Source organism: Carcharhinus amblyrhynchos, unplaced genomic scaffold (genome assembly GCF_965287045.1).
Source record: "Carcharhinus amblyrhynchos unplaced genomic scaffold, sCarAmb.v2.hapA scaffold_38, whole genome shotgun sequence".
Taxonomy (NCBI): Eukaryota; Metazoa; Chordata; class Chondrichthyes; order Carcharhiniformes; family Carcharhinidae; genus Carcharhinus; species Carcharhinus amblyrhynchos.
Genome location: NW_027649779.1, coordinates 548,890 through 571,566, shown reverse-complemented (window position 1 = coordinate 571,566; position 22,677 = coordinate 548,890). Strand labels below are relative to the sequence as shown.

Genomic DNA, 22,677 nt, shown 5'->3' with positions numbered 1-22,677 from the left:
TGGAACCTGAATATCATCAACCATTGAATCTGGAAGGAGATTTGAAAAGATTTTAAACATCAGTGTGACTGGAAAAACTCCAACACACTGCCAAATTCAAGTGAGAGTGTTCCCGTGCACTGAGTGAAGAGCTTTAACCAGTTACACAGCCTGAATAAATATCACACCATTCACAGCGGGGAGAGACTGTTCTGTGTGTGGGTGAGTCTTCACCTGATTGTCCACCCAAGTGAGAGGCAGGGTCACCTGCACCATGGATAAACCATGGAAATGTGCGGACTGTGGAAAGAGATACAGTGTCCCCTCTCTGTTGGATACTCATCGGCGCAGCCACACTGGGGAGAGGCCGTTCACCTGCTCTCAGTGTGGGAAGGGATTCATTCGGTTCCCCCACCTGCAGTCACACCAGCGAGTTCACACTGGGGAGAAGCCGTTCACCTGCTCTCAGTGTGGGGAGGGATTCAGTTGGTCATCCAGCCTGCAGGCACACCAGCGAGTTCACACTGGTGAGAGCCCGTTCACCTGCTCTCAGTGTGGGGAGGGATTCACTCGGTCATCCAACCTGCAGGCACACCAGCGAGTTCACACTGGGGAGAGGCCGTTCACCTGCTTTCAGTGTGGGGAGGGATTCACTTGGTCATCCAGCCTGCAGAGACACCAGCGAGTTCACACTGGGGAGAGACCATTTACCTGCTCTCAGTGTGGGAAGGGATTCAACCAGTTATCCAACTTGCAGAGACACCAGCGAGTTCACACTGGGGAGAGACTGTTCACTTGTTCTCATTGTGGGGAAGGATTCACTCAGTCATCCCACCTGCAGATACACCAGCGAGTTCACACTGGGGAGAGGCCATTCACCTGCTCTCAGTGTGGGAAGGGATTCAGAGTTTCATCCCAGCTGCTGAGACACCAACAGGTTCATGAGTGATTCCAGGGGTTGGATTCTGCTGTTACTGTTTCAGCTCTCAGTTACATCCAGGACTGCATTTTGTTCATTCTCATGGTTGGTGAATGGAGAGAGTCAGAGGGTTTCTTTCTGCTGGACTGGCAGGACTCATGACTTTGGATGGGTGGAAGGGGGGACTCACAATGTTGAAATGGTGGCGCGGGCACATTGGGCCAAAGGGCCTGTTTCCCGTGCTGTGTTGTTCTTTGTTCTTTTTTTGCCTCCAGTGGGCTGATGCTCTTTGAGCCTTGTTGTGAATACTTGGTTTTAAATTTCACAAGGATCACAGAGTGACAGGGTGTTAGGGAGGTCAGAGATATGTAATCAGCATTTCTGTCTGAAACCATCCCCCGCCAATCCCCAAATCTCCATCCAATTTCCTTTGTAATTGATTGTTTCCACTCCCTCCACCCTCATAGGGAGTGGGTTCCAAGTCAATACAACTCACTGCAGCAAAATATTCTTCCTCACATTCCTCCCCCTGCATCTCTGACTCAAAACCTTAAATCTCTGTCCCCCTCGTCCCTGTCCCATCAGCGAATGGGAACAGCTTTACTTTGTCCACTTTATTTAAACCTGTCAGAATCTTGTCCACCTCGTTCAAATCTCCCCTCAACCTCCTTTGCTCCAAGGGGAACAACCCCAGCCTGACATCAACAATAAAGAACAAACTAACAGAATATGTTAGTACCTGAAATCAAATGGCAATGTTGAATTTCTGTTGTAAAGATATTGTGAATATATTGTCCTGGACAATAATTGGGATAACTCAGCTTGGGTGTGGTTGAATGGAATATATCAATCTGTTATCCACCTACAGTTAGTGAAAGTCTGGAATGTGTAGCTGGAAATCACTCCCTAACAGCACTGTGGGTGTATTTACAGGCATTGTAGCAGTTCAGGAAGGCAGTGTTGGGGTTGACCATGGCCGAGGCAGCTACAGACAGACATATATTCTGTTATAATGGAAGGAGTGCAGATTGAATGTGAGGCATTATGGGACTGGACTGTCTTGACCACATTCCTGTGACAGCTCAGTTTCTGTAATTACAGACCATTAAAGCTGCTTAGCAGGGCCCCCGGGGGGGGGGGGGGGGGGGGGGGGGGGGGGGCGCCTGGTGAGAATATTTACTGGGAATGAGTTGGAATTAAACTTATCCCAGGACCAGCTGGTGTTCAGTGGCTGAGATACTCGAATCTGTAAAAAGAGGAGTCTGACCAATCAACAAACAGTGGCAGGTAGTTGGTTAATAAATTAAGAGGCGTTCTTAGGCATTGTTTAAATTAATTTATCCTAAATTTGTGATAAAAACTGTGACTGATTTGTGTCCCGATAGTCAGTGAAGTGACGGTATATTCCAAGTAGCACAGACTGAAAAGTGGACCCTCTGAGAATAGATCCGAATGGTTATGATCTTCCCCCATCAAGGCCAGTGAAAAATCAGAGCTTGAGTGGGTACCAGACAGGTCACTTACCTGCCATTTGGAAACTAGGAACACAAAACCTATTGATAAAATGGTTCGAGAATAGAGCCATTTCGATGGTTCAGATTCGAGACATTGGCTCTATTCTTTCTCCAAAGATGCTGCAGACCTGCTGAGATTTTCCAGCATTTTGTGTTTTTGTTTCAGATTCCAGCATCCGCAGTATTTCACTTTTATGATAAAATGAGATTTGAAATCCCCACGACCCTCCCGCAAAACAGAGGGAGTGGTGGGAGAGGAAAAAAACGGATAAGAATGAAGAAGTCTGGCTTCTGATTAACAAAATGAGTGAATCAGTTTATAAAGCACAGAAGTTATCCATCCCTAACAATAACTGATCAAATTACAATAATTAGGTTGAGGAATGTAACAAAAAAATGAATAATGAAGTTTAAAATCAAGTTTGTTTTGTTGTTAGAAAAGTTTTTTTAAAATCATGTAAAGTGCCATAATTGCGTGCCAAGTTTTTTTCTGCTCTCTCCCCACCCCTTTAGGCTCTGTAGAAAAGTTAATCCTTTCAGCAGTCAGTTGATTTGTTTTTGAATCACTCGGAAACTCGTGTCTATTTTAGTTTATAATTGTGGATTTATTCAAACCAGTTAAATCTGAAAATTTTAAATGTAGCCTGGAGGAATTTGGAATAACTGAGAATTCTCTCGTTGTCACCTCAACCCCAGATAAAGAACAACAATCTAACAGGTGGTAATGGTAACTCAATAAACTGTTTGTTGATTAAATCCTTGAATGTTGAATGATTCTTCTGAGTTCATTGCCCCCAACACACTGGGTACATTACCACTGGAAACCAAGTATTGCCAAAACTTTCAGACAATACAAAGCCTCGCGAAAGCCAGTGTCCCAGTTTAAAGATTTATCTTTTATTTGACCAACGATCGAAGGGAGACATTATTGGACAGTGTAATACTGCTCTAGAAGAGAAGCATCCTGATCTCTACAATAACTCTGACGTAGAATGCTTAGGATAGATTCTTCATGTCAAATTCTCCTGCCCTTCATTAGGTGTGAACCAATCAATTTCCATACAAAAAAACATTAATTATATATGTCATATACTTTAGCCAATTCCATTTTATCCTCTGACACAATGGGATTTAATTTGTCCGTAGAATCCGGATGCTTCCTCCCCCTCTTGCTGATGTACTTCCCCTATTGCTTAGTAACCCCAGACGCTTAGCTATAAAGATCAAAGTTACTGTTCCCATTGGCCAACCAGCCAAATGTAAATTTTCATGTCTGAGAAGGCACTGTCTTATCTGGGCAGTGTGAATGAATCCTATTCATGAAGCTGCTTTGAAAACTTTTCTATTAGAAACTTTCCTGACCAATGCTGGCAAATTCTGTGGTTTCATTGTTCTGAAGAATGTAGCCTGTCTGTAAGTATCCCTGGACCATCATGCCTTGCAGCAGCCTGCCTTTGGCTTAAGGTTACATTTGCTTTTAAAATACAGCTAATATCCATTTTAAAATCAGAAAATCCATGTTTAAATCAGAATTACTTGTTTAAATCTCTGAATTACAAGTAAATCAGAATCTCTTACTGCATTTGCATATGTAGACTGTTCCCTTGTTAGCTTCTGGATCATTTAACTCAATGCTGGTAGTGTCTGAAATGCCTAATGGTTTAAAATTTCTCAAACTTTAGGAATTTTCTCCAACAGCTTTCCATTGCGGAGCTTGAAGTACAGCACTTGTTGTGGGAGTCTTGTGTGGGGCTTGAGGACAATGTGGCCTGCCCATCGCAGCCGGTCTAGTGTGATCAGTGCCTCCCTACTGGGGATATTGGCCCGGGAGTGGACACTCACATTGGTATGCCTATCCTGCCAGAGGATTTGCAGGATTTTGTGGAGGCAATGTTGGTGACATCTCTCCAGGGATTTGAGGTATCTGCTGTTCACTGTCAATGTTTCCGATGGATACAGGAGGACAGAGACTACAGCTGCTCTGTACACCATGAGCTTGGTGCTGGATTTGAGATCTCAGGCTTCGAACACTCTGTTCCTCATGCGTCTGAAGCCTGCACTGACGCATTGGAGTCGCTGCTGAATTTCATCGCCGATGTCTGCCTGTGCCGATAGGAGACTCCCAAGGTGTGGGTAATGATCCACATTGTCCAGGGGCTCACCATGGATTTTCCAGATGATAGATACCAAGTTGGGTGGGAGGGTGAATTATGATGCAAAGATCCTTCAGAATGATCTGGAAAGGTTGGGTGAGTGGGCTAATCAATGGCAGATGCAGGATAATTTGGATAAGTGTGAGCTTATTCACTTTGGAAGCAAAAGCAAGAAGGCAGATTACTACCTGAATGTCTGTAAATTGGGAGAGGGGAGTGTGCAGCGGGACCTGGTTATCCTTGTGCACCAGTCACTGAAGGTGAGCCTGCAGGTGCAGCAGGCAGTAAAGACGGCAAATGGCATGTTGGCCTTCACTGTAAAAGCTAACGTACAGGGGCAGGGATGTGTTGTTGCAATTATACAGAGCCTTGATGAGGCCACAGCTAGAGTGTTGTGTGCCATTTTGGTCTCCTTTTCTGAGGAAGGATGTTCTTGCTCTCGAGGGAGTGCTACGAAGTTTTACCAGGCTGATTCCAGGAATGGCGGGACTGACATACGAGGAGAGATTGACTAGGTTAGGATTGTTTTTGCTGCAGTTCAGACAAATGAGGAGGGATCTCATAGAGACTTATAAAATTTTAACAGGACTAGACAGGGATAGATGCAGGGAGGATACTCCCAATAGTGGGGGTGTCCAGAACCAGGGGGTCACAGTCTGAGGATTCAGGATAGACTATTTAGGACGGAGATGAGGAGACATTTCTTCACCCAGAAAGTGGTGAGCCTGTGGAATTCATTACCACAGGAAGCAGTTGATGCCAAAACATTGCATGTATTCAAGAGGTGGCTGGATATAGCTCTTGGGGCCAATGGGATCAAAGGTTATAGGGAGAAAGCAGGATGAGGCTACTGAGATGGATGATCAGCGATAATTGTAATGAATGGCAGGGCAGGCTCAAAGGGCCAAATGGCCTCCTCTTTCTCCTATCTTCTATGTTTCATCCTTACAGGAATATGCCAATCTTGAATTTCAATCAACTTGTGCTTAAAAGCCTCCCACATTCCAGAACATAAGAAATCGGAGCAGCAGTAGGCCATCTAGCCTTCGAGCCTGCCCCGCCATTCAATAAGATCATGGCTGATCTGAAGTGGATCAGTTCCACTTTCTCGCTTTCTCCCCATAACCCTTAATTCCCCTGTCTATCAGGAACCTATGTACCCATAACTTAAATATATTTAGCGAGGTAGCCTCCACAACTTCAACGGGCAGAGAATTCCAGAGACTCTAAGGGGGAAGAATCTCTCTACCTCTACCCTATCTATCCCCTTCATTATCTTATGTGTCTCTATAAGATGCCAAATGTTGATTTGCCCTCAAGCATCAGCTCCCAATCTACATTCTGCAGTTCCTGCCTAAGATTGCTGTAATTAGCCTTCTCCCAATTTAGTATCTTCACTTGAGGAAATAGGGGATTCCTGCACTGACTGCCTGCCCCTTGTAGCAATCACCCATCTATCTGCCTGCACCTTGGGTGTGACGAAGTTTCTAATGCTCCTGTCTATGACAGTTTCTGCTACCTTCATGCTCCTCAGTGCATCCAACTGCTGCTCCAACCTATCCATGCAGTCTGTAAAGAAGCGTCACAGATCTCCCACATTTCACAAGTGCAGCACTTAACCCCACTGACTGACATTTCCAGCACCAATTAAATTATTTAAGAAAATTTATAAAACTCTTACCTTCACTTTTACCTTCTTGCAGTGTCTTTTTTTTAGATAAATTGGGGTTGTTCTTCTTGGAGCAAAGTAGATTGATAGAGGTGTACGAAGGTATGTTGAGGTGTCGAAGTTTACATACTCTGTTTACACATGTACAAGCTTTATGGGTCATCCAGTCTCGAAATGTTGGTTCTATTTTCTCTGAAGTGGAGATGGTGGTGCTGGACTGGGGTAAACACAGTAAGAAGTCTCACTGCACCAGATTAAAGTCCAATGGGTTTACTTGGTAGCAAAATCCACTAGCTTTCTGTGTGCTGCTCCTTCGTCAGGTGAGTGGGAGTTCTGTTCACAAACAAGGCATAGAAAGACTCAAACTCAATTCACAAAATAATGATTGGAATGCAAATTTTTACAGGTAATCAAGTCTTAAAGGTACAGACAATGTGAGTGGAGACAGCGTTCTATTCTCTCTCCACAGATGCTGTCAGATCTGCTGAGATTTTCCAGCATTTTCTGTTTTTATTTCCCTTTATATTTCCTTCTCTGTCACCGCTCTGCCTCATCAATGAGACATTGGGACTCAGAGGGTTGATGCAGTTTGATGGACAAGTTGTCTCCATTCTGAACAATGGGGAACAAGCTCCTCCCACTCAATGACATCATTGCCCTCTACAAACATGGCGGCCGCGCGTGCGCACTGCATAATATCGCCCCAAATAAAGATGGCGAACGTTAACCCGGGACGAACCTGAGGATCTGCGGCCCTGCTCAGTACAGACTAGGTCCGGGAAGACCTCTTCCGCGGTTTGCTGCTTACACAACATGCTTACGCAGCGTTTTCACTCACCTGGGCGATCCATTGCTCTCTCCGTACCGTCAATCACCTCTAACAGATTTCCGAGCACAAAACAAAAACCGTTTTCCATCGCCATTACTCACACTGCGCATGCTCCAGTCAAAGCAGGCCCCGCCCCTCGTTCGCTCCTATTAGTTGGAGGACCGATCACTACCGTTCAGTCCTCCAGCAGTACCCCTCTTCCCATTGGTCTGCGCCGCCGTCAATCAGGCAGTCATTGTGACGGAGACTTGCTGCTTGTCCAGTAATATCACAGTCTCAGTGTAACACTGACACACACACACAGGCTCCAGTCCAATCAGAGTGGAGATGGAGCACAGAGAAAACCCAGCAAAACACTGACTGACTCTGAGTGTAACATAAACAGTGTTTGTTCACATAATAAGAGTCACATTGCAGTATGTTAGTGAACACAGCATTAGATCCAATGTAATGATAATACAGTCAGTATCAAGTGCACCATAACCACAGTTTAGGTTTCATTTGATAGTGTGAGTGAGTCATGGTCTACTGATTTAATGTTTTTAAATTCCAGTGTGTGTTACTCTGCCACTGTCAGTGTCAACCAATAACCTGTCTGTTATTCTAATTCTGCTGTATTTTACAACGTCGATGGTAGTCTTAATGTAGAGATGCCGGCGTTGGACTGGGGTAAACACAGTAAGAAGTCTCACAACACCAGGTTTAAGTTCAACCAGTTTATTTGATAGTAATCCCACAAACTTTACTATCACATAAACTGTTTGGACTTAAATCTGGTGTTGTGAGACTTCTTACTGTATTTTACAACTGCAGCTCCTGGGGCTGACTGGAGTCTGGTATAATAATAATCACAAAGGTCGGTTTCAGTGTCTCTGAGGTCATTTGAACTGCAGGTAATCTGACCTTAAGGGAGACAAGAGGCCCAACAAACATCCGATTATAATAGGAGGACAAGATGTAAGGGAGCAATGATATTTTAAAGTGTCTGTGAAATGGTGAGTGTCACTGGGAAGTGAGTGATAAAATAGAAGTGGAAACATCATAACAGAGACACATGTGACTGACTCAGCCTGACTGAGAGCTGTTATATTTGTGGCGAGAATAATGAGAGCATGAGGATCACTCGAGATTTCCGATATCTGAGGTATATCTGTTAGAGGAACTGAAAATAATCAGTTCCTTCTCATGGTTAGCTGCAGTTCTCAAGTTACACAGACACATAGGAAACAGATCTGACAGCTCATCAAACCCAATGGCTCAATCTTCTGTTTCAGACACATTGTGACTGAAAAGATCAAATCTTAAAATCTTACGGGGGAAACATTCAAAATGTCAAAAAGATGAGTGAACTATCTAATTAATCCCGTTCACCATATCCAATTTTCTTTTAAACTTACTATTAAACCTGCTTCTAGCACCTGTCAGGTTGTGCATTCTAGATCATATTACTGTGCAAAAAAATCTCCTTATCACCCCCTTCAATTCTGTTGTCAATTATATTAAATCTCTGTGCCCTCTTCTTAAGGTCTAGATTGTAATAACCGAGAGAGGTTTGGGCAGAGTTTACTGATGCTAGATCCAGATTGTAATAACTGAGAGAGGTTTAGGGCAGAGATGACTGACACAAGGCCCAGATTGTAATAACTGAGAGAGGTTTACAATAAGGAATACTGATACTAGGCTCAGACTGCAATAACTGAGAGAGGTTAAGGACAGAGATTACAGATACAAGGCCCAGATTTTAATAACTGAGAGAGGTTTAGGGCAGAGATTACTGATACAAGGCCCAGATTTTAATAACTGAGAGAGGTTTAGGGTGGAGATTACTGATACAAGGCCCAGTTTGTAATAACTGAGAGAGGTTTAGGACAGAGACTACTGACACAAGGCCCAGATTGTAATAACTGAGATGGGTTTTGGGCAGAGATTACTGACAAAGGGCCCAGATTGTAATAATTGAGAGGGGTCGCCTTCACCACATCGGGGTGTGGTGTGAGTTTGCATCTCTCGGTTATATTGGGAGTCAGTGGCAATGTCCAATTTCAGGATAAATGACTTTTAACCTTGGATTGCATTATTGTAGACCTGGACAATGACCATCATTGAGATTTACCTGAACATGTCAACAAGTATCGCATCGATTCCTGAATAATTACCCCAACATTTGCAAAGTCTCTGTTTCTCATTTGTGTGTAAAATCCCTGCAGTACAGGGGGAGGCCATTCAGTCCATCAAGTCTGCACTAACCACAATCCCATCCATGCCCTGTCCCCGTATCCCACTCCTTTATCCTGCAACTCCCCCTGTCACTAAAGCATGACCAATTAACCTCTCCCGCACATCTTTGAACAGTGGGAGGAAACCGGAGGACCCAGAGAAAACCCACGCAGACATGGGAAGAACATGCAAACTCCACACAGTCACACGAGGCCAGAATTGAAACAAGTCCCTTTGAGGCAGCAGTGTGAACCAGTGTGCCACAGTGGTGCCAGTATCTGGTGGTTGTTCACAGTTGGCGATGGGACAATGTTAAATGGACAGTTTAGTCGCATTGGATAACCATTTGGATTTACAACAGTGTTGCCAGGGCTGGGGAATTGTGGTGATGAGGAAAGACTGGATTGGCAAGGTTTGTTTTCCTCAGAGCAGAGGAGGCTGAGGGAGACCGAACTGAGGTGTCCAAAATTATGAGGGAGCCAAGACAGGGTGGATAGAAAAGCCTGTTTCCCCTGAGCAGAGAGAGGTCACTTATTGTGGGTGGGTGGAGATGGGGGAGGTGGGAGGGGGTTAGTGGGGGCTGCACAGATATAAAGTGATTGGTGGAAGGATTAGAGGGGGCATTAGGAAAAGGGTTCTCATTCAAGGGATGGTGGGTGTCTGGAATTCACTGCCTAAACTGATGGTTCAGACAGAAATCTCTCGGCTCATTCACCTCACACTCAGATCGATAGCTGAAATGCTGGAACCTGTAGTAAGGGGGGCTCGGGGCTGGATCGCTGGAAAGTGGGATTAGAATGAATGGCAAGTCTTTATTTCCCAAGCTGGTGAAGATGTGATGGGCTGAATGGCCACTTTCTGTGCCACAACCTTTTCTCTGCTTTCTGTTTGCCCTATTGATGGGCCGAATGGAGGAGTGAGCTGGTTTTTAATTAGTAACAACAGCAGGAATGAGGGAAGATGGTGAAGCAAAGCTGATTTTTTTTTCTGATTTTCACCTCATCAAAGTGAGTCAGAATTCATCCCACCACCTCCCCCCCTCCCCCACCTGTCCTGTGTTCCCTCCAAATACATTTGCCTGAGTGGCAGCACATTAGCACAGTGGTTAGCACTGCAGCCTCCTAGTGCCAAGGACCCGTGTTCAATTCCAGCCTCGGGTCATTGTGTGGGGTTTTCATGTTCCTCCTATATAGCATCATAGAGGTTTACAGCATGGAAACAAGCCCTTCAGCCCAACTGCTCCATGCTGCCCTTTTTAAAAACCCCTAAGCTAATCCCAAATGCTTGTATTTGGTCCATATCCCTCTATACCCATCACACCCATGTAACTGTCTAAATGCATTTTAAAAGACAAAATTGTACCCATCTCTGCGACTACATCTGGCAGCTTGTTCCAGACACTCACCACCCTCTGTGTGAACAAAAAGCTCCTCTGGACACTTTTGTATCTTTCCCCTCCCAAGTTAAACCTAAGCCCTCTAGTTTTAGATTCCCCTAACTTTGGGAAAATATATTGACTATCTTGCTGATCTGTGCCCCTCATTATTTTATAGAACTCTATAAGATCACCCCTCAGCCTCCTACGCTCCAGTGAAAAAAGTCACAGTCTATCCAGCCTCTCCTTATAACTCAATCCATCAAGTCCCAGTAGGATCCTAGTAAATCTTTTCTGCACTCTTTCTAGTTTAATAATATCCTTTCTATAATAGGGTGACCAGAATATCTGTGGGGTCTGAAAGATGGACAGGTTAGGTGGATTGACCATGCTAAATTCTCCCTTAATGTCCAAAGATGTGAAGGTTATGGGGATTAGAGAGTATTGTGGGGTTACGGGAATAGGGTAAAATGCTCTGTTGACATAGACTTGATGCACTTGTCGAGATTTTATGATTTTAATGGTGGGGGGGTAGTTTGATATCGGGGAGAGAGTGTGTTGCAACACAGTGGCACGGTGGTTAGCATTGCTGCCTCGCAGCGCTAGGGCCCCAAATTCGATTCCCGGCTTGGGTCACTGTCTGTGTGGAGTTTGCACGTTCTCCCCATGTCTGCATGGGTTTCCTCCAGATGCTCTGGTTTCCTCCAGCAGTCCAAAAGTCCGATGCATTGGCCATGCTAAATTCTCCGTCAGTGTTTCCGAACAGGAATATGGCGACATTGCAGTGTTAATGTAAGCCTTCTTATTAGTGACACTGATAAATAAACTTAAATTGCAGGTCTGGGTGCTGCTGTGACAATGCACCCTCTTGTTTAAACACTCTGCAATGCTGAGACTGGGAGAGGAGTGAACAACAGGGAGCAGCATTGCAGCTTCTCTCCCCCCATTGAAACTGGGATTGTTGCTCCATCTGCTGCACCATCCCCACCACATCCACTGGGGGGCAATCTGGACAATGGGCTTCAGGCAGACCTCACTGCGCCTGCGCCACAATCACACCCGCCGGCGGCGGCCATCTTGCGTTGCCAGGGGAGACGGCCGGCGTCCACCTTGCGTTGCCAAGGGAGACGGCCAGCGGCCATCTTGCGTTGCCAGGGGAGACGGCGCCCCGCGCGCTGCACTCTGGGGGAATTCCCCTCCTGCACATGCGCCCAGACAGTTACATTTTAATCTTTTAATATTTTGAATCTTGATGATTATTATTCACATCCTCAACCGTCAGACTTTCGGTTCCTTCTCCATTCGGGAAAATCGTTTCTGTTTTTTATTCCGTCTGTTTTTCAATCACACCCGCGCGGTGCGCTCTGAGAAAACACCACAGCACATGCGCGGTTCCGCCACCTGCCCCTTTATAAAAATATGTATTTTATTTAATTTTAATTCCGCTCCGGGCGGGATTTCCGGGTGGGAATTTCTCTCACTTTCTACATTTCTGAACCGCCGCTTTTTCCTCGACGGGGGGAGGGGCTGATGGTGACGTCACGGCAATATGGCGGCTGGCCCCGCCTCTCAACAGGACCCGTATCTTACGCCAACGATCAGCGGCCGGGCCGGAGTGGGCAAGAGGTGACACTGGGCGGAGTAGCGTCCGGGCGTGTTACAGCGACCTCTGGTGGCCAGGAAGGGAAATAGCAGCAGCGCAGTCTCTGCCCAAAGGCTTCCCCAGTTCAGCTGCTCAGAGACACTGGGAACCTTTTCAACTGGAAACTTCTCACATTCACCCCTATCCATCTACCTACCCCTCCATCCATCTCACCCTGTCTCCTTCTCTCCATCCAGCTCTCTCTCTCCCATCCATGCATCCCTCTCTGCAACAAAACCATTCACTCTGAAACAGCTGCTTCAATCTCATTACCTCAGTCTGTCTTCCAGCCTGTGTCAAATCCACTCTGTTCCCAGACACTTTATACATTAGATATTACAATTTAAATATTATAATCTCTCCAATTCTGTTTTTGTTCAAAGATCATGGACGACCGAGAAATCATTAATTGCACTCCCATTCTGAGCTATGGGGTATATTTATACATTTTCTCATTTCACGAGCTTTAGATTAACTTCTGTTATGATTTTAGTGATGACGTGGCGATGCCGGCGTTGGACTGGGCTAAACACAGTGAAAAGTCTCACAACACCAGGGTAAACTCCGACAGGTTTATTTGGTAGCAAAAGCTTTCGGAGTACTGCTCCTTCGTCAGATAAGTGGTCGTTCTGTTCACAAACAGGGCATATAAAAATACAAACTCAATTTGCAAACTAATGGTTGGAATGCGAGTCAAAGAACAAAAGAACAACACAGCACAGGAAACAGGCCCTTCGGCCCTACAAGCCCGCACCGCCCATTTTAACAGTGCCTCATTCCAATCCTTCTCCTACCTGCGGCTTTTGTCTACATCTAGTGTGCTCCACAGTAAAGGGGTGCAAATTTAGGGAATTATATATGCGCCAGATTAAGGGAGATCCCATTTAGCCTAAAAACACGTTTTGGGGGTATGGGAGGAAACGGAGCACCCGGAGAAAATCCACGCAAGCACGGGGAGGATGTGCAAACTCCCACAGACACTGACCCAAGATGGAGATCTGACCCCAGTCCCTGTAACTGGACAGCAAACAGTGATAGTCACTGAGCTGTCGTGTTGCTTGTTAATTGGTCCAGTTTAAGCGTACACTAACGACATGAAGCACTAGGCTACTCTCGAAGCAACATCCAAGAGCAGTCCTCGCACAACCCACCGCGAGTCTTTACAAGTAATCAAGTGTTAAGTGTACAGTCTCTCATAGAACACCATCCACCCGGTACATGGTGCATATTCTTGTAACGTTGTCTACCTGGTACGCTGCAGGAAAGGATGTCCAGAGCATGGTACATTGGGGAGATGATGCAGACGCTACCACAACGGTTGAATGAAAACCACTCGACAATCACCACTCAAGAGTATTCTCATCCTGTCCGGGAACACTTCAGCGGTCAGGGGCATTCGGCCTCTGATCTTCGGATACACTTTCTCCAAGGCGGCCTTCACGACACACGGCAGCGCAGAGTCGCTGAGCAGAGATTGAAAGCCAAATTCTAGACACATGAGGACGCCTGAACCGGGATCTTGGGTTCATGTTACACTATCTGTAATCTCCATGGCTTTCCTTGCTCTTGCAAAATCTCACTTACTCTCCCGGCTGGGGACAATGCACATCTCTTTAAACTGTTTAACCCTCTCCCAACTCATATTGTCTGTATCTTTAAGACTTGATTACCTGTAAAGACTCACATTCCAACCGTTATTTTGTAAATTGGGCTTGTGTCCTTCTATGCCCCGCTTGTGAACAGAACTCCCACTGATCTGATGAAGGAGCACTGCTCTGAAAGCTAGTGGCTTTTTTCTACCAAATAAACCTGTTGGAAATTAACCTGGTGTTGTGAGACTTCTTACATTATTTTAGTTCCCAGCAGGTGGATTAGAGATTAACATCAACTGGTCATTGTCTCAGTTTATCTCTGTGTTTGTGAGGGTGTGTGTGATAGTTGTATGTCTGCGTGTGTCAGTTCTTGCGTTTATGTAAGTCTATGTTTTTGTGGGCATGTCTGTGTGTGTTCGTGTATGTGTTTGTGTGTGTCTGTTAGTTTGTCTGTAGCTGTTTGTCTGAGATTGTGTATATCTGTATATGTGTCCTGGCAGTATTCCAGTAAATCTTTTCTGCACTCTTTCTAGTTTAATAATATCCTTTCTATAATAGGGTGACCAGAATTGCACACAGTATTCCAAGTGTGGCCTTATCAGTGTCTTATGCAACTTCAACAAGACATCCCAACTCCTGTATTCAATGTTCTGACCGATCAAACCAAGCATGCTGAATGCCTTCTTCACCACTCTGTCCATGCGTGACTCTACTTTCAAGGAGCGATGAACCTGGACCGCTAGATCTTTTTTGTTCTATAACTCTCCACAAAACCCTCCCATTAAATGAGTCAGTTCTGTATTGATTCGATTGACCAAAATGGATCACCTCACATTCATCTAAACAAAACTCCATCTTCCGTTCATCAGCCCACTGGCCCAATTGATAAAGATCCCGTTGTAATCCGTGATAACCTTCTTCTCTGTCCACGATGTCACCAATCTTGGTATCATCTACAAACTTACTAACCATGCCCCCTACACTCTCATCCAAATCATTAACATAAGTGACAAGAAACAGTGAACCCAGCACTGATCCCTGGGGCACACTGCTGGCCGCAGGCCTCCAGTTTGAAAAACAACCCTCGACAACCACCCTCTGTCTTCTGTCATCAAGCCAATTTTGTACCCATTTGTCTACCTCACCCTGGATCCAGTAAGAGTGTTTCCAGCTGCTGCTCCAACTGAACCATGGGATTTGCGAGGAACTGCAGCTGGTCAGACTTCCCGCAAACATAGTCGCCAGGGACACTAGAAACTTCCCTAATCTCCCACATCTAGCAAGAGGAGCATATCACTGTCCTAACTGCCATCTCTACACTTGGACACTGATAAAAAAAGAAGTATCTTCCTTACTTGTGACAAAGAGGGACATTCACAAACTCTGAGTGGCAACACCCAGGAGAATCACGGGATCAGATTTTGGGGTCGGGAGCTCCGAAGCCCAGATACCTGTGGGGCCTCGACTGAATGTTCACAGCTTCCTGCCACCTTTCCATTCTCGAGTTTTATTTTAAACAATGGGCGTGGCCTAAATTAACAATGTTCAGGCCTGACGTATTTCAGTTCAGTTCTGAGATCCAGTGTCCCAGAGCAGTCAAACTCTGCAGTCTCCAGCTCCCCGTCATATAAACCATCAGCTCCGGGCAGCAGAGAGATGGGAATCCTTCTTGTTTTCACCCTGTGTGTCTGTTTACCCCGTGAGTACCGATCAAACTAACCCACATTGTGTGGATTGGGTATAAAGCTGCCCCAGTCCATCCCCATTACAGACACTGTTTGGGGTTTTAGCTCCATTGTGTGGTTCAGCTCTGATGGTCCATTAAACTCTCTGTGTTTAATTTCCAGGATCTTTCAGTCAGTCAGTGACACAAAACCCAGAAGCGGTGACCAAGAAGGAGTGTCAGTCTCTCACCATCACCTGTGATTTCTATGGTTTTATCTATTCCTTGGATAACGGCGAGGTCTTCAAACAAACCCAGCCCGGGAAGGAATGGGAGCGGATCTCCAGCGGAGGGAGATTTATTGTGTCTGTGAACAAAGCAGGAAAGACATTTTCGCTGGAAATTCGGGATGTGAGAGTTGAAGACGCCGCCACCTATTACTGTAAAGCTCATTACTACGACACACAGTGATGGGCCTCGGCTTCCCGCGATACAAAAACTCTCCCTGCAGATTCCCACAGAACCAAATGAAAAACCAGAGTTAATCTACCCTGAACAACCTCCCCCCACCCCTACCCGCCAACCCCCACAGTTGTGCCTCACACTCTGGCTGCCGCAGTTTATTTTCAATAAGGCCTGATTATTACCGTTGACAGTTTGAGTTTTATAAATACAGAGTGTGAGTGGATGGGGGTATCATTCCTGGGAGTGTTTTCGGTGAATTGAGAATGGGAATGACTGATCCCAGTTACAGACCCTGACACCAGATGGGACCCTAGGCTCACAGCCGGGACTGGGAACCACATTCCGCGCTGTTTAATTCATGTTCCAACATCCCACCCTGTACCAGATGTTTTGATGCTGAACTGTAACACTGTGTAACAATGGGTGGACCACAGTGGAAAGAAGCTGAACAAATACCTGTGCACAATTACAATATAAATTCTCAGTGCCCAGACTTTGAATCATTGGTTTATTGATATTATCGCTGTGATCTGGATTATTTCTACTGTAATCTCCACCATTCACATCTTTCTATGTTTTTTTGCGATATATGAAGTTAATATTTCCTTCCTGCGGCCAGTTACTGAGAGCTCGGGCCTCACAAAATTATAATTTGAACCGACAGAAACGTTGAAACCTTGAATATATTTATTGATTTTAAATCCCCCGAATAATTGGACATTTCCGAGTGACTGGTGATGGTTTTCCGGCAGATTGAGATATCGGTGGTTTTTGTACCGGGGAGACTGAGGGTGGAGTCACTGTGTAAATATGATTATGTGGATGGATCCGGGACGGTGGTGACTGTCACAGCCGGTAAGTGACTCCAAACCCCGCCTTGTTACAGTCTATCTGGTTTAATGTCCCCCTTCACTCTATCATTGTGATCTTTCTGGTTTCAATCCCATCCAATCTTCCTGTGGAGAATCATTCGGTACAGATTCCGAGTTGGGAGCAGGGTCTGATTCTGGGGTCGGCTCCAGTCAGTCCCGGGGAAAGTCTCTTTGAGACCTGATGGAGTCAGCGGTCAGTGGGACAGGGGATAGTGGGATGAGGCTTTGGGGTGGGGGGGAGGGGAGGAAGGGACAGGGGCAGAGTGGGTTCGGGGGGAAAGGGCGGTGAGGCGCGGGGTGGGGGTGCCAGTGTTAGGTGTGATGTGGGAGTTGACAGTAAAACCACTGCGGAAACTGAACAGAATGATGGCAACTGACAACAAGTACTTTGGGGCATGTTCCCACGGCACAAAAAACCCAAACAACAAAAAGTGAATGAAATGAATCGGATTAGACATTTCAATATAAAGTGAAGGGGGGAAAGCATGATACTGACAGAAAAATAAACACACAGATTTCAAAACAATGCTCCCAGAAAGTGTTAAACTGAATTAAATGTATGACATTTGACTACCGTTGTTCGGCATGTTTCTGCCCCGTTGGAGCTGATAAATCACAGCCATTCTTTGTTGGATCTTGCTGTGCACTGTGATGTGATGCAGTTGGGTTGCTTTCTGACAATCATTTCTAGAAATGGATTGCATCACTGATAATAAAATGTTCCCTCTGTCTCTCAACATGGAAAATGGAAGCTGAAACCGAGCATATATGGGAGAATCATTTAGCATGGAATGGCGACATTCGGCCCCTCGGGTAGATGCTGCCCCTTTATAAATGAAACCTAATTCTTCCACAAGCCATGAATGTTCCGGTTAAACCTGTTGTTTTCCAGTTCATGTATGTGATCATTACTCATTCAAATTTCACCCTTAAACCAGCTCCTTCTAAGCTGACAGTGTGTTCATAGATTGACAGAATTTACGGCAGAAAGACAGGCCCTTCGTTCCAAACTGATCCATGTGCCGATAAAAATATCCATCTAAGCTCATCCATTCGCCTGCATTTGGCCCATATCCCTCTAAAACTTTCCTCTCCATGTATCTGTCCAAATGCCTTTTAAATGTTGTCAATGTCCCTGCCTCAACCACTTCCTCCGGCAGCTCATTCCACACACCTATCACCCTCTGTGTAAAAGAAAAAGTTTTTCTGCAGGTTCCCGTTAATTCTTTCCCTGTTCCTTCTTGTCCTCGATTGCCAACCCTGGGAATAAAACTGAGCTCATTCGCCCTATCCGTGCCTCTCATGATCTTATACACTTCTACAGGATCCCCTCTCTACCTCCTATGCACCAAAGGAAAAAGTCCAATCTCCCCCTAAACCTCAGTCCCTTGAGTCCTGGGAACATCCTTGTTAATCTCTTCTGCACTCTCCCCAGTTTAATAACATCGTTACAGATCATTCGAGCTTGTGTAAAATAAAATGTTATCTCATTGTACACTGGTTTATAGAATAAGTGAATCTCGTTCCATTAGAATTAAAATAATAACAACACCGCATAAAACTGAGCTCCTCCTGCAACTGACACAATCCCTGGGTAGAAAAAGTAGCAAGACCTAAACAAAGTTTTTTTTTTGTTATCCTGCAGATTCCCCTTCCCTGGTATCCAACAATCAGCTTCTCCAAATGTCTGCTGCCGATGACACGGTTACATTAAGCTGTGTATATTCTGGGTTCTGTCAGTACACAATACACTGGTACAGTCAATCCCCGGGACAGGCTCTGAAATACTTGGTTCAGAAAGACACTTCAGGAGGGGACAATAAAGAAACCGCTGCCGGAGGGAGAATTTCTGCTTCTATCGATTCTGTCAAGAAAAGCAGCCAGTTAAAGATCTCCAAACTGCAACTCAGCGACTCGGCTACCTATTACTGTGGACTGAGTCAGCACAGCCAGAACCACGGTAGTTGAATCCCCCTTCACACCCGTACAATAACCTCCCAGCACCACGGGAGAAAACCAAGCTCTCTGAATAGCACCGTCCCAACACCACTCCTCACCACCGCCTTCCATCCCCACCGAGTGTACACAATTACTGACCCCCAACCCATCCCCCACCATTCCTCCCCCCCCCGCCCCCCGCCGCTTCCCCACGGTGCTGGAACACAGCAGAAGGGCAGAGAGAGGTGGACGAGATCGCAATGGATCTGGTTATGGAATCAAACACTGTGTAACATGAAATGACTAGAAAACTCATCTTTGGCATTGGAACCAGGCTGATTGTGGAACCCAGTAAGTAACTAATCCTGGACAATGTTTACTCAACATGTTATTTCCCCTCCATGTCTTCATGGAGCCACACAGTCACTGGTTAATTTCAATTGACACTATTTTTGTATGGAACGGGTGAGCAGTTCTCATTGGGAATCCAAACAGCAGCTTCACTGGGTATTGACATAGAGCAGATGTGAGCTTTATTGTTTCCACAATTCAGGATTGTTTCCTCAAAACATTTAACTGGCCTTTATCATAAAAACCCACCTGGTAGCTGGCAAGGAGACGCATTGCTGAAATGATTGTGTGTAATGCAATTAAATGATACATTGATAGATAATTAAAAGAAGAACATCCCAAAAGGGTCATGGCGTCATAGAGATAAACAGCACTGTAAAAGTTGCTTCAGCCTAATAAGGGTCAGAGATAGAGTAGACAGGAGGACACCTTCAGAGATAGAGTAGACAGGAGGACACCTATCCCCACAATAGACAGAACAATGAGCAGTGTTTTTTTTTCGGAGCAATACATTGGGTGTATTATGGTTCAAATAAAAGGGTCCCTCCTTTGAAGGCAGACATGAGGAGATGTTTTCTCTCTTAAAGAGTCGTGATTTTCTTGAACTTTCTTTCTCAATCATCAGGGGAAACAGGACCTTCGATTATTTTAATGACTGTTAGCTAGATACTTGATTAAAAAGGGTAACCGGTGATCGGGGATAGGCAGGAATGTGGGGGTGAGGTTACAATCAGATCAGTGATGATCTTACTGAACAGCGGTTGGGCTGGAGCGGCCCAGTGCCTCACTCCGGCTCCCACTTTGCTCGTTCATATGTTGATGTCAAATTATTTTCCTCGGATTTGTTTCTCCCGGGTATTCAGTGAGAAGTACTGGTGAAGATGGAGCATGTAAAACACACTCAACTTACTATCCAAATATTGTTCCCTGAAATAGTCAAAAAAATAAACAGTGGGAGCTCAGTGTGAGGGAGAGGGAAGGAACGGTTGTATTTGGTTCAGGAGAGAAGCTAATTAAAACAAGTGGCACGAACTCAAAGTGAATGTGAGCTATCCCTGTGTTCAGATGGCTGGGTCTATATTTTGTAGTAGCTGTTAACATTGTGCTAATTACCGAACTGAGAAGCTTATCTTTGGCAAAGGGACCAAACTCACTGTGGAGCCCAGTAAGTCCTCAACTATCTTCCATCATGATGTATTTACAGTAGGATGACAATCAATATTTACAGTTCCAAACATGTGACCAAGTCGTGTGTTTTTTTAATAAGTACAGGCTTAAAGGAGGAGATATAATATAGTGGTCATTCATAATTTGGGGAGGTGTTGCGGTACAGTGGGCTAAAATCCCTGCCTCTGAGCCAGAAACGCCGGGTACAAGTCCCTACCCTAGGCCCCGATGACCAAGGAAGGTGAGAAAACAACGCTGCTAAAGATTGGGAATGAGAGAGAGTGGCTCCTGCTCAGCCAGGCTTGATATATAGTACGGGTCTCTCACGCTCTCAGCGCTTCACAACAGTCTAGCGACATGTTCCAGAAATAGCTATCACTGAAAGCAGAGGAATCCTGCTTAACTGCACCATGATGTGAAGGGAGACAATTTAGCTTCTAATTTGGACTTGGATGTGCATAGACCTGTAGAATTGTATAAGATGCATTGTTCCTCTCTTGGCAATAGATATTTTTTAATGTTTATATTCGCTCACCATGGCAGTTGTGGAGGCTCCCACACACATTAGTGAATATGCCGATCCTTGTTGTGTATATTGGTTGGAATCTGAATGAGCTGATGCAGTGGTAGCTTTCTGCTGATAACTAGTCACAGTGCTCATTGCTATGACAGTACTTAGAAACTCACCTTTGCCTGCGGGAACCAACTGAATGTTGTGACAAATAGGTGCCAGCTGATTTATCTTTACCCTTCGATGGACATTTCTGCTGAACCCGTCTCTGGCGAATAGTGACAAAAGCGAAAGTAATGCTTAAGATTAAAAAGAAGCTGTTAGATAGATTAATGCATCATTAGATATTTAATTAGAACGGTAGAGATCCAAAGGATATAATCAGTAAATTCGTAAATGACACACAAATTGCTGATGTGGTAAATAGCGGGGAGGAAAGCCTTACATTACAGATCGATATAGAAGGACTGGTCAAATGGACAGAGCAGTGGAAAATTGAAAATTGTATGTCCAGAGAGGCATTTATGTATATACAGAGGGTTTAAGCACTCTCTGGTTTTTCAAAAATAATCTGCCATTTATTATGATCATTATTCATCATCCACTCAATAGACTAATCCTGCTTTCTCCCCATAACCTTTGATCCCATTCGTCCAAGTGCTGCATCCAGCCGCTTCTTGAATAAATTCAGTCTTTTGGCAACAACTACTTCCTGTGGTAATGAATTTCACAGGCTCACCACTCTTTGGGTGAAGAAATGTCTCCTCACCTCCGTCCTAAATGGTCTACCCTGAATCCTCAGAACCCTGGTTCTGGACTCCCCCCACCATCGGGAATATCCTCTCTTCATCTACTATGTCTTGTCTTGTTCGAATTGTATAAGTCTCTATGAGATCCATTGTCATCCCTTTAAGTAAGTCTCCCCAATCTATAAAGGCGAAATCATGCCTCATACCTTCATAGTCTCCTTCATTAAGATTCAGCACAGTAGTCGCCGAGTCAACTATGTCACTCTCCATCTTGATATATAAAAAAAACCTGTCATGTTATGTTTACTCATCCCCAAGGGGTCTCACACAGCTAGGTTGGCAATTATTACCTTCTCACTAGATTATTAATCCAGGAAATCAACTAGTGTTCTTGGGACCTTGCGTTCGAATCCTACCACGGTAGAGGGTGGAATTCAAATTTAATAATCTGGAATTAAGAAAACACTGTTGACGATGAAAGCACCTGTTGGAAAAACCCATCTGGTTGAGGAATGTCCTTTACAGAAATAAATTTGCAATTCTGATCTGATCTGGCCTACAGGTGCAATTTGGTTGACTCTCAAGCGCAATTGGGAATAGATAATAAATTCTGGCCAGATAACGGTGCCCATGTCCCATGAATAAATGAAAATATCTCTGTTTGAAAATGAGCCCAAGTAACTGTTAAACGCATCTTTCAGACTCAACATGTCTGTTTACCTCTTCAAAATCTAACAGGATTAAGAAAATAAGGACAGATAATGTTGGTTAAAAAAAAGCAGCAGGTCAGGAAACATCAGTAAGGAGAGAAAGCTCAGCTAACAAATTAAATATTATCCGTTGAATTGTATTTATTTTCTACCAGATGTTGAGGCGCCACTGGCAAGGCCATGTCGCAATTTTCAGTTAAGCTATTTCAGAGATTGGCAGAGCAGGAGCAAAGGGCTGAATGGCCTTCCCTTGTTATCTAACAAAAGTTCAGAGGCAAAATATATTTGTTGTAGGGGGAGGACGTGAATTGCTATATTTTACCAGTGGCGACCTTGGCTCAGAAATTCTTCACGTTGGTAAA

At 44.9% G+C, this 22,677-nt stretch overlaps 1 protein-coding gene across 1 annotated transcript; it reads left to right on the top strand.

The window, feature by feature from the left end:
• The first annotated feature begins 209 nt into the window (after window positions 1-209).
• Window positions 210-928, top strand: LOC145362355 (uncharacterized). The gene has a single exon (XM_080218421.1). The coding sequence runs from the start codon at window positions 254-256 to the stop codon at window positions 926-928; it is 675 nt and encodes a 224-aa protein (XP_080074547.1). The 5' UTR covers window positions 210-253.
• Window positions 929-22,677: the final 21,749 nt, after the last annotated feature.

Coding starts and splice junctions, on each gene's coding strand:
- LOC145362355 (XM_080218421.1), top strand. CDS start 254: ATGGATAAACCATGGAAATGTGCGGACTGTGGAAAGAGATACAGTGTC.